The 12,207-nt window shown below is 41.0% G+C and overlaps 1 protein-coding gene across 4 annotated transcripts in view; it reads left to right on the top strand.

Moving 5' to 3' along the window:
- The window catches only part of LOC122566251 (NAD(+) hydrolase sarm1), a 137,072-nt gene that overhangs the window by 61,383 nt on the left and 63,482 nt on the right, over positions 1 to 12,207 (top strand). The window contains exons 1-2 of one of the 4 annotated variants that reach the window (XM_043723258.1): positions 7,304 to 7,414; positions 7,502 to 7,849. The exons of 2 other annotated variants lie outside the window; for them this stretch is intronic. In XM_043723258.1, coding sequence (XP_043579193.1) covers positions 7,769 to 7,849 — 81 coding nt within the window. In that variant the 5' untranslated portion in view covers positions 7,304 to 7,414; positions 7,502 to 7,768. Of the gene's footprint in view, positions 1 to 7,275; positions 7,850 to 12,207 lie in introns of those variants that run through there. One more of the 4 variants, XM_043723257.1, reaches the window with a different exon arrangement.

Here is a 12,207-nt window from a genome sequence, read left to right on the forward strand (position 1 = left end):
TGGATTCCATTCTTTGCGCGTTTTGGCAGAGCCGGATCATACTTGAATATTCGCTGTCGTTGGCAACGCGTTTGCGTAACTTTGGCAGAATTCCAACCGACACCGCGGGCTCTAGAGCTTATATTACGCACCTGTCTCGCTGCCAATTTTTTAATCGTGACTCGCCAACGGGAAACGTTCGCCAAGCGACCGTCAAAACAAGGTATTCCCCTCGAATGTGTTACACTGTTCCACACAATCTTTAATCCTCCTTTATACGTTAAATATATCGTTCGTTATGTTCGCCTAATTTTTCCTCCAACTACTAGAACCGGTTACTAGGCAAATTGGTAGGCGTCGTTAGTCACTTTTTATATTTAAACATGGGTTATTATGTTTTACAGAAAGACTTAATTTGCTTTTAGAATTTTGATAGACAGACGGTGGCTGTTTGCTATTTTTATCGAGTTGTTTCTTCTCAGACTATTGGGATATTTAATCGAAAAAGAAAAAATCAGGTTACCGTAGGTATATTTATCGCGGATGAAGTTTTCGCCTAAAAAGTATCTTCTGCGATTGATTGGACAGAAGTTGGAAAATTAGCGAATTATTTATCACGGTCCGCTTGTACGGTTAACGCTGCTGCATTCTTTCCTGTCGTTCTCGAACTGTTGATATATCGCGGTATGTTGATAAAAATACACTTTGTGCAGAAGGTATGAAAAATCATGAAAATATTATTTCCACGTGGTAGATCACAGTGTACACCGTAACAAATGATTGGAGTGACGTCTACGAAATGGCGCGAGATTAGCGGAAAATCAGCCGCGATCAGAGTGAATAAATTGAATCGCGCTGATCGAATTAACGAGGCAATTTGTCACGCGACCGATGCGAGAAATTCACGCGCGAATGGCACGCGAGCTCTCCAGTCCCTTTCGCGTGTATCCTCGCTAAATTTCGTCAAGCGAACCGAACAATTGAACCATTAACCGAGAAGACGTTAGTCACTCCGGCTACTCAATCTTCCAGCTAAATCGGCCATTTTCGCCCGTATTTTTGGCGCGACACTTTCGACGCCGTACAGTTTCGCAAACTTAAAAAGAACGCGAGAATTTTGCATGTCATTTAAATCGTGGAATGTGGCAGCTTCTTCGGGATTTCTATTTCCTTTTTCCTTTTTCCTTTTTCTTTTTTCAGAAAAAGAATACTTTATTTCTTTTCGGTTCTTCTACATAGTTGTCTTTTTCTGGATTTATCGAAGAACATTGATTAAAATTGAAAAGAAGGAAAGATACCGATTACGGAAGATTAGAATAATTTGTTACGATAATTTTAATAATCGCTAACAATTCTCATAGTAATTTTGCAAAATTGTTTAACGACCGTTGTTTAAAATTAAACAGATAGTCTTAAAATTTGTTAGAACATCAGATAGAGTCCTTTGACATCCGAAAATCCTCAAGGTTTTTAGAAACTTTTTAAATTAAAAAAAAAAAAAAGGAAAGACAAGTTAAAAATTGCCGTTAATTTCCGATAGGAAACGTAATCTCCTATCTCCGATAACCTGCGAATAATTTCCATACGGAGAATAATCGTGTCTCCGTCGATTTACGATTCAAGAAAAATCGATATTCAATTTTCCGTGACGGAGCGATACGATCAAATTGCCTGGCTCGTCGTGTCAATTTTTATCAATCATCGACCAAGCTAACGAGATTACCGAACGTTTATCAAAAGTCCACGTTTATCTCGGAGGATCGATAGAAGCGGCTGGCGAACGTTTTCTTTTTTCATTTTCATGGCGTGATACGCACGGTAGCGCCGGAGGCGGTCAATTGCTCAAACATCGGTAATTATTGCACAAGCATTACGCAACTAAACAGCCGGATCCATGGCGAGGGACGTCGCAGGGGGAGAGTAGGAGCGAAAAAAAGGCGCAAATTACAGTTACGCCGGATAATTCGCGTCCATAGCGCGCATTACGTGCCATTAACGATCGTTTCGTCTTCTTTCCTCTTTGTTCCTCTCCATTTCCGTCGGCACGCCGATCAAGATCGTTTTTCTCGAACGCGTGAAAACGTCTACGTGCCACAAACAGCGGGATAATCGTCGTGGTTGATCGATCGCTTCGAGCGTGCATGTACACCGTACACATTGCAGCGATTGCTACCATATACTTGCCGGGTACGGCGGGAATCCCGACTGGAATTCTTTGATAAAATAATCAAAAGGGACATTTGTGGTCACGATGAGGATTTTGCAATTTTAATTGGAATACCGCGAAACGATGCCAAAGGCTGTTGTTGCGCTCTTAATTGGAGCTAGTCTCCTATAGCACCGTTTCCAACGATCACGTCGCCGACAATCGTGATATTTCTTTCCGATATGAGATGACACGTTTCGATACTAAATTACTTAGTGTATCTTCAACGACGATAACGTTACGACAACCGATACAGGTTTTCTATTTTAAGAGGTATTTCTACGAAAAAATCGAGATTTTAGGAAACGTATGGAAATATTTGTACGTGGAAAAGTCCAATTTAATATCCACTCACAGCAAACGAAGATCACCGCGGAATCAAATTCAACAATTTTATTGAACGTTCAGCATAAAATCTCCAAAGTGTCTTTGCTTTACGTAATTGGTACGCTAAATCGTAAATCTCTGATCGATTCACTTTCAGAGAAATTTCAGGGATACGTTACATTGTATGTACAATACGTGCGTATGATTATACGTATAATATTGTAGTATCGTGAACGAAAGGCCTAAGAGATACCGGGCGAACCATAAACCATATCGTCGGTCCTTCGATCGAATCGTTACGCGAAAGAGGCCTGCGTGACCCTGACCACGAGCGGTTGCGGAACACGTGCGTGGTGAAGCCAAGAGAAAAGGCAAAGTGATGCTAAGGGAGGAAGACGAATTAACAGCGAGTGTTAGTTGAGAAGTCAGAGAGTGTGAATCGATAAGTCAGAGAGTGCGAATTGCGTTGTCGAGGGAGTGTGGTCCGCGTGAGACAGAGCGTTGGAACCGTGGTAACGGGAGTTGCAAATTAACTATTTAGTTGTCTTAATTATAATACGTTGTCGTATTTAGTTCACGTTAAACAACCATCTTTTCCTGTTCAATCAACACCTGTTTAATCCATCTTAAATAAACCGATCGTAGTAAAATCCTACGATATATAATTCTGTAGATCATTGGTCGGAAAATGTTCGAAGTATCCTGTTTGGATAAAATGTTGATGAAGGGTATAACCATGGCCAACGAACTCGGTAAAGTTGTTGGAGCTCGTGAAAGGTCGAGAATCGACAGAAAGTTCGGCGCACGAAGAAAGGCTCGCGTACAACTCGCTTGAAGATAAATTTACACGCGACTCCTTGACGCCGATGCCTGTTCACGTACCCTCGTTTCTTTTCCCTTCTGCGATCCCTCTGAAGCGTTCAGGTCGTTTTCTTTTCGCGTGGTCACAAATAGGAACCCCCAGGCTCCATCATCGTGCTCCGAGCGAAATTAATGGCGTCGGGACGCGGGCGAGCACGATTCACCGACGCCTGCTCCTGATTTACCGTGTCAAAGTTCACGGTGAACCGATGAAACAGCGCCCCCGAGGGAATCGCTTTGTCGAAATAGTTGTCGTCGAATAATTTCGACCGATAATTCACCAGTATTCTCAGTCTTTGACGAATTTCTTTTAACATTAGGATCAACAAATTTATCAAACTGTCAAATTTATTAAAATTAGTAAAACTAGTAAATTTATCAGCAGCGGGCAATAGAACTTTTGCTCTTACGATTATTGAAAATTCGCAGATCTTCTTCTCGTGGAATTAATATTAATTTTTATTACGATAGGAAATAAGAACATGGTACTGTTTTAATTACAATTGTTATAGCGATTATTGAGATATATATCTAGATGTACGTAATTTTAATGTTGGAAATTTTGCAGGCTATAAAAATTGTTAATAACGACAAGAGAAATCATGGAATTTGTTTGACTTGAAATTTGAAAATGTCTTTGTGTATTTTATTAAGACGGTAATATCTAATAATTCGTAGATTCCTGCGAAGCTCCGTGTTTCTTCTACAGATCGTCCTCAAAATAGAAAAGTCATTTTCTCCACGGTTTCAAGGTTTCCTCTTTTTCAAAGAAGCGAAAGATCTGCCGAATGCCCGGATTCCGGAATAAAAACCAGGCTCCGAACGACTTCGATTCAAGGAAACGAGTTAAATTCGTACGCGGTTCTCAGCGTTTCCGTTTAATGGACCGATCGTTCGCTTCCGGTTTGTATGACCCACTGATCGTGAGTCAACTTATACGATACTATGAAAAGAAACACTAAGGCGACGTGTTCCTCGACCACGTTCCCGAGAAACAAACAGCTTCGATACTCGTTCTTCCAGTTTATTATTAAACATTCCGCTAAATGTTTATCGTCTGCTTTACTCGCTAACTTGAAACATTAAATACATATTTTACATATTTCTTAGAAATGGTGATACATTTTCGATAACGTTGCGATCGCGATAAAACGACACGTTTGATAATCGAATAAAAGTAAAAAATTAAATTCAACATGTTCTTTTAGTCTTTGTGTAATTTAAAAATGTGACAAATTCCTTCAAAAATGGTAAGAAATTCTTGATACTATCGCAAATGGCGATTAAATTACGCGTTTGTCTACGTTATCACCACGATGCCGCATAATCTAAATTTAAAATTTCGATTCACGCTTCTACAGAATCCTAGTCGCTCCGTTTCCGATATTTTTCCCGGGTTATTTCTTTCCGGGTTTTTACCAAGAAAATGACAATCGTGGTTTTCGTCATCGTCGGTCCTTGACCCCTTTAAGCATTCCCACTTCACAGCTACACCGGGACAGCTGTTCCTCGCCAATGTCAGAAGTCCAGATTTTTCCGACCTGATGGCGCCCTTTTCGCCAAGGGTTCGTCGAACCTTTGCCAACGAGCAACTTTTTCTTCCAAACGTTTGATTTTCGCGTTCTTCCAGATAGTTGAAACTTTCACATCTTTGCTATAAATTTCATACTTCGATCATCGATAGATAATTACATTTTCAATTACAATTCTCAGACTTCTCTGCGTCAAAAGTCGTTTGCAATCCTTGATACCCAACATTGCAACCGAGTGTATCGAGCATTCATAGTTGCAAATGGAAAACGTTGCAGGGCTCGGAGAGATGCGAAGATTCTCGGGTTCCCAGGCGGTGGCATTCGTTTGCATACCGCGTGCACAAGTTGCCACAGAAAATTACAGACCTGGTACCCGGTGGAAGTCGCGGCTAATCATCGAGGAGAATCAACAGCCAGAATCGCTGTTGGCAAGGTGACGGTTCTACTTCGCGGCCTGTGACGCACGGCTATCAATTACGTGATCCGTAACGAGATGGAAGTATTCATGGGCGAAGTGTATTTTTTCCGCTCCATTCGTCGTCGACCTGGTAGTTTCCATGTAAATTTTTAGAGTTAAAGATCGTAACTTTCGAACGACGATCCTGTCCTTCTCCTAGTCATCGAGGCTTCCGGCTTTTGAACATTTCCGTGTACAAACACATTATTCTGTCATTAGCTTGATGCAACGAGAACTGGACGTACTTTGTGATTTATCTTCAATGTTAATGGAATGTCGAGAGGATCGAATTATCCGCCTGAGAATTTTTATAGGATCGAAGTTAAATATTTTGTTCTATCGATGTTTGAACATTTGTTAATAATCTGTGACAATTATTAATAGAAGGAAGCGAATTAATCTAAAGCGTCCTATGAGAATGTGTTAAGAACTTTGTGTCAGGTTTAATGTGATGTAACCCAACGAAATAATGGCACGCTTTTAAATAAAATACAGCAGAAACGTTGGAGTCGAAACGTGCAGCGTATTTATTACCCTGTGTGCGGTAATACAGCCGAATTTATGCATCCGCCACGAAGGATCCGCGAGATGTGCCAAAACCCACGCTGACGTAGAAACCGGCCCGCGAGCCACTCAAAATCAAATATTGAAACTGTTTAAGATACTCGTTTTATTTGAATTCGCACAAAGAACAAGGACTGAATCTTGGTTCTAGAGGAATTAGCACGTTCCGTGCTTTAAAAAAGAAAGAAGAATTTGAATAAGAAAAACTTGATTCGAAACGCACGATTCAATTGTACAATATGGCGTTCAAATGCAAAGTATATGAACGAATCGTTTAATTAACACTTCTTTCTTGTAAAACAAACTTTCGATCGATAAAAAATCTTTTTGATGATATTAGCGAATTCTGACGATACTTTGATCATCGTGTTATATGAGTAATGAAATTAAAAGAAAAAAAGAAACGATTGGCGTATGAAAAGATTGCCACAGGTGAAAAACACGATAGGTCACATTTCCTGACTTTTGCGTAGAAACAAATTTAAAATTCAATATATTGTTAAGCAATTCAACGTTGAAGCTGTCTGTCCATTTGATTTTTAGATTGGGTACGTGTTTTTTCCACTTTTTTGAACGGTTGGAAAATGTTAGTAGCGTTAGTTATCCGCGCTAATATTAATCACGTTAAATTGGCGCAACGACGTTAATAATCATGCCCTTGGCCTCTGTAAAACATTGTCAACTTATCTTCAGCTATTTTATTTTTAAAAGACATCCTTCGAACCTATCAGATTATTTTCATTTTCAATCACGGCATATTAAGATTACAAATTTTGTTTCATCCTAAAATGACACTAATATCGCAAGATCGATAAACGTACATTTATCGTGCTTTTATCGTAATCTTCGTGCACGATATCGCGTGCGAACGTGAACTGAATCGAAATATTATTCGATCGACCCGAGACGTTTTTTCATAGCGACATCAACAAAATTTCAACGATTCTTCTACCACCGTGCCAAGTTAGGTACGTTCGACACCCCTAAAAAAAATATCTTGCAATCCAAAATCTGCGACACGGAGGGATCCGTGGAAGCAGTTACTGGCCGTTCGAACTCGTAGTTCGAGTATATTCCAGCCTTCTTGCCCTACCACTACTCTTCTCATATCGTTTCCATCCAACAGCCTCCAATGATCGGCACTCTATCCCTTCTCATGGCTGTTTTGCATCGCGCTAGACACAGCCCTCTAAGTTCGAAGGTCACGGCGAGACTGCCGCTCATCCAGATACGCCACCACTATTCGTATCTACCCGCCGAGTTGGCGCGCGCCCGAACCGCATTCCGATTGGTCGCGCGACCGAGTGGTGGGGAGACTATATACCGCGCTGCGCCGCGCGCCGCCGTCAGTGCCGCGCGAACTTCATCTCCGTTGTGTTCTCACCTTGGGTTTTTGCTTCTCTGCGATATTTCGTGTCTCTTACATTGCGCTGTTCTCAAAGTCGTTCATGTTTTGAATCGTATTCCCGTGTATCCAGTGGCAGAAAAGTAATTAATTCTTATAAAAGATAAGGTACCTGTTGCACACGGGCTTAAGTTCTCTCTGTATAAGTGAATTTTATTTGGATATTTCAGTTAAAAATAATGGAAAGATGAGAGAGAGAAGCACGTTGGATAAAACGCGTTTTTAGAGCTCGTTTATGTTATTCGATTATGTGAGAGAAAGAAGACAGTGATTATTCGGGGTTGTTGGTTGGTACATATGGACACACACAGACGCGTGGACTGTTCGAATGAGTGAGAGACCATCGACGCTGGCACGGAACGAGGAGTTGCGTGCCAATTGAAAGCCGAGATAACGAAAGAAATCGATCGAACGAAGGAACACGCTTTCGTGCTGCCATGACAATGGTCGTCAACAAGATCAACATGTCGTCGTACTCCGCGCCGCGACGCACTTTCTTCTCGGGCCTGCATACCAAGGTAATACGACATTTTTTCTTCTTTACATTTGTACAAGTTCGCTGTCCTCGGTATTCCAAATGACGTCGCAGAATTTTTGCAACGGAGACAGCAGACATTCCGCGCGTTAAGGTCAAACTATAGAAAATTGCAATAAAATTCGAATATCGCACCAATTTCTCTGTGGTTCACGCTACAATCTTTATCCTTCTAACGTTCCACTACTGTATCATAGCGACAAAGTTCGGTTCGCGTAAATTACATTTATGTCAGCTGCAAACATTTTACTCAAATTTTCTATATTCCGTAACTAAGATCCACTGTATCGTCTATCACAGAAATTCACCGTATTCCATCGTCAAAATTCGTTCACAAAAATATTTTGCCACCGATGTACACTGTACACTACCCGCCGAAAATTGATTGTACATATTCCTGTTACTATAATAATCACCATTCATGCATGCTTTTATTAATCGCTAAAGTAGAAGATCCGATACCAGTCGTTTCCGATGCTTTCGCATTTGCAGCGTCAAAGTACAGTAGAATTTTATTTACTCGAAACAAATTGTAATATTAACGCTAATCCACCGATCTAAACGTAAAGTTTGAATTACTTGAATGAAAAATCGTGAATCACCGATCTCCGGTTACACACACTGTTTGTCTTTCGAGAGATTCGCGTAAATCGAACTCTACTGTGTAGTAAACACATAAGATAAATAGTCGTTTAACCAATCCTGTACCCTAATCGTGGATTCTTCGAGAACGGTGTTCGAGCATAGTCGGCCGTTTCTACGGTATTTCCTCGATTTAGCGATATGCGCGGTGTCCCTGATCCTCGCGATCAGTTGGTTGGCTTGCTCATTGGGTTAACGGTTTTACCGGTTGGGTCGTTCGCTGGAGAAACGCCTGCCGATTTATGGTCGCGTTAAAATTGTTTTTCGTTAAAACTCATTTACCTTTCGATAACAGGATCACGTGAGATCGTCACGTGAAATTCTTACATAGCCTACGAAACTTGTATATAGCGTACAACGATTCGACATTCACAGTGTACCATTCTCCCATTTATCGATTCTGACGTGAATCAATAAATGACGTTGAAAATCAATAAGAGAAAAATTCCTCCAAATTTGTAGGCGAAAACAACAAGCTTTCGAAAAATAGGTTACAGGCTATGTTTCCTGGCATACGGAAACGTGTAACATTTTCTAGCGAGCGATACAACGACAGTTTTGTCCACGACAAGAAACTTCAATTAGAAGAACTTATTCGAATTGGAAGAAGAAATTGAGACTGTATAGAAGATGGTTTGGTCCGGCCGGACGTGGTCGTACGTCAGAAGCTTTCTACGGCTGGCTAGTGAAAATAGTATCGACAGCGGTATGTCGGAGGTTTGCGAGGCTTGGTTCGTGAAAACGTGTACCGCTACGTCAGAGCTTCTCTATGTTAGCGCTACGTCAAAGGTTTCTCGGAATACGATTATGGAGACGCGCAGTAGGTTAAAATCCTTTCAGGTTCAATGTACGTAAACACGTAATAATAGGATTCTTCAGACTGTTTAGAATTCGATTTTACCAACTTCCTTTGAGATCTTTTATAGCGGAGCTCCTTCTACGAGTTGGTGTTCCGATTAATTAACGATAGAACCATCAAGCTGACATTCCAACGTGATCGTCTTTATATTCGCGCGAATACATAGATACTTGCAATTAGCACGACGTGAGAATTTCGTAAATGAAATTCCAGTCGTGTCGTATCATATCGGAGTACCCGAGATATTCGGTAACGAAGAATATTTTCCTTTGTCCAACGAAATTTACGCTTTTATTAAAGATACAAATTTCGAGAAGAGAAACAGAAGAAAGGATACTTATCGATGTCTGCGCGATCTAATACGTACTCGTTCCTTACATCGAATATTTCTAACGCTATTTAATACGAAGAAAAATTCGCGGAGAAGAGGCTCAAGGCTAAAACGTTTGCACCTCCGACTGACCCAGTTTCTTTACAGGAAGCTTGCTATTTTATTACTTTGCTGAACTAACTTTAACGTCGATCTAAACAACGCAACGATTCGTATTTTTTTCTATGTTATACCGGTCAGGGGAATCAAACGTTACGAGATTCACGGCTGTCTCGTAGAAATTTATGAATCCCGACGTATTCATTGGGCACGCACGACCGTGAACGTGACCGTGTTTCGTCGCGAGGTAACGTCGCGCCGTCGAAACGTGCAAACGGACACGCGCACAACAATCGTCGAGCCGATATTTTTTTCGCTGGCCGATCGCCAAAGTTATTTCAATCGACCACGTCTGGTAATCTTTTCCGGCGATTCGCGGATCCCTGATGGCTTACGTAACTTGAAACCAGACCGAGTTTGTTAAACCCAGAGCCGCTCGATCCGTTTACCCAAAAAAAGGTTCCTCTGCGTGATCTAGCTCTGCTCTAGTATCATCGGCTGCTGTCATTTCCGACTATTTTCCCAGTCAGACTCATTTTTTACAACGGTTCGATAACCTACCAACTTCCTATCTACGCAACGAGGTATTTTTATTGTACGCAGTGGCTCGCGAAAGTATTCCAACGATCGCTAGCTAGATACGTTTTAAAGCGTCTGAACATGTGCATAATGTTTGTAAGATATTAATTGCAAGCATACGTTTCGTAAAGATCATCGGAGTATTTGAACGATCATTCGCTGTATTAATAAGCAACGACATGTTAGATTATCTTCACAGCTAATTGCATGCTTAAGGCCGGCATTCATACTGTACGCTAATTTCTCGCTAAATGTGTATGTTTGTGATACGGAGGAGGAGCTTAAAGATCGGAACTCGATGTATCAGCGAACAAGGCCAATTTATGGTCACTTAAGCTGATTTAAGGTCACTTTTTCGAATCGAATACATTAGATAATTGGTGTTCGAGATTTGGAGTCCGTTTATGACTCACACAGCACTGTCTTTTTGGGGAAACTTCGAATTTTCTACTTCCTAAGTTATAAACCTTACGATACGGACCTCATTAAGAGGCTAATAAACATTAAGAGGCTAAGTGCCGGATAGGTCAGGTGTAAAGCCCACAAAGTCCACATGGAAAACCTGTGGATGGAAAATTATTATATAAGGACCAGACGAAGCTTCTTGAAACAGTAGTAACAGAATCTTACAACAGTCTTCATCAGAGCGTCAGACTCTTCGTGTTATACTACACCGTATTCTGTATCTTAACTTGCAAATACGTAACCTAAACATACTACTACTCGACAGCTTTAATTTACCTGCACCTTGAGCGTTAATCTTGTTCAAGGTTGGCTATATCAACCGATCAGTTGCAACCTGACTGATCGCTACTTAGTTGAGAATTAGGAACAATTGTTACGAAATACGGTCGTCTACGGTCTACGTATTTAGTTGGAATTTTGCTGGATAGAAACAATGCGCGAAATGAAATATTTGTATAGCGAAAAGAAAGGCTGCTTGGTAGGACACATTTATAAGCTTAAAGGTAGGGAAGTTATGAAGAGATCAAAATGGCCTCGCGAAACACGTGTCCTGACAGCGTCCAATTTTTCTGACGTCGACAAGAAGCTGGCCGTTGCATTCGACGTTGTCTCGTTTTAAACACGTTGAATTTAGGTCCCGTTTAAATTTAGCAACGTTTCCCGCGTGGCAGGAAAACATTCGTACGAAATATTCTTCTCTTGCTGCTCGTTAGTCTCCCTCGTTCGCGATTCGCTTTTATTGGGAGTGTCGGATGGCTCGTTCGTGGTTTTCGCACGTGGTAATTTGTCTTTGGCGCGAGCAATCTCGCGTTAATGGGAGAAGGCTCGTTTCAAAAACGTTTCGGGAAAAATATGCGATCCCTTGCGAAAAGATCCTGGAAAAATGGTAGCAAACGTGATGGCAAAATAATTCTTATATTTATTCCGCGATTTTAGCCAGTATCGTTCGTACCTTTCCAATTACGATAACCTGTCAAGTTGAATACGATCGTAGATGAAAAATATAAGGAAAAACGAAGAAATGAAAACGGATGATGTAGTCGGCAAATGGTCGTTTGACACGGGCATAATTTTGTTATACGCAACACGAAACGTTGCTTGTGAGTGGCGGGATCGAAAGCCGACGGTGCCGTATTAAATTGAATAACAGGGTGGCTCGTGGCACGCGACGATCGCGTTCATTAAACGGATGCTTCGTGATCGTTAAAGCGGTATTAATATCAATGTCCTCCTCCCAGAGGAGGATGCCTCTTTGCCTTTCACATTTTCCTTTCGTTCCAAAAATTATACGAACGTAGGATAAATCAAACTACAAACTAAATTACTAATAACCTACGTTTTTTTAATAACAATTTAATTCTCGCAA

This window comes from Bombus pyrosoma, linkage group LG3 (genome assembly GCF_014825855.1).
Source record: "Bombus pyrosoma isolate SC7728 linkage group LG3, ASM1482585v1, whole genome shotgun sequence".
Lineage (NCBI taxonomy): Eukaryota > Metazoa > Arthropoda > Insecta > Hymenoptera > Apidae > Bombus > Bombus pyrosoma.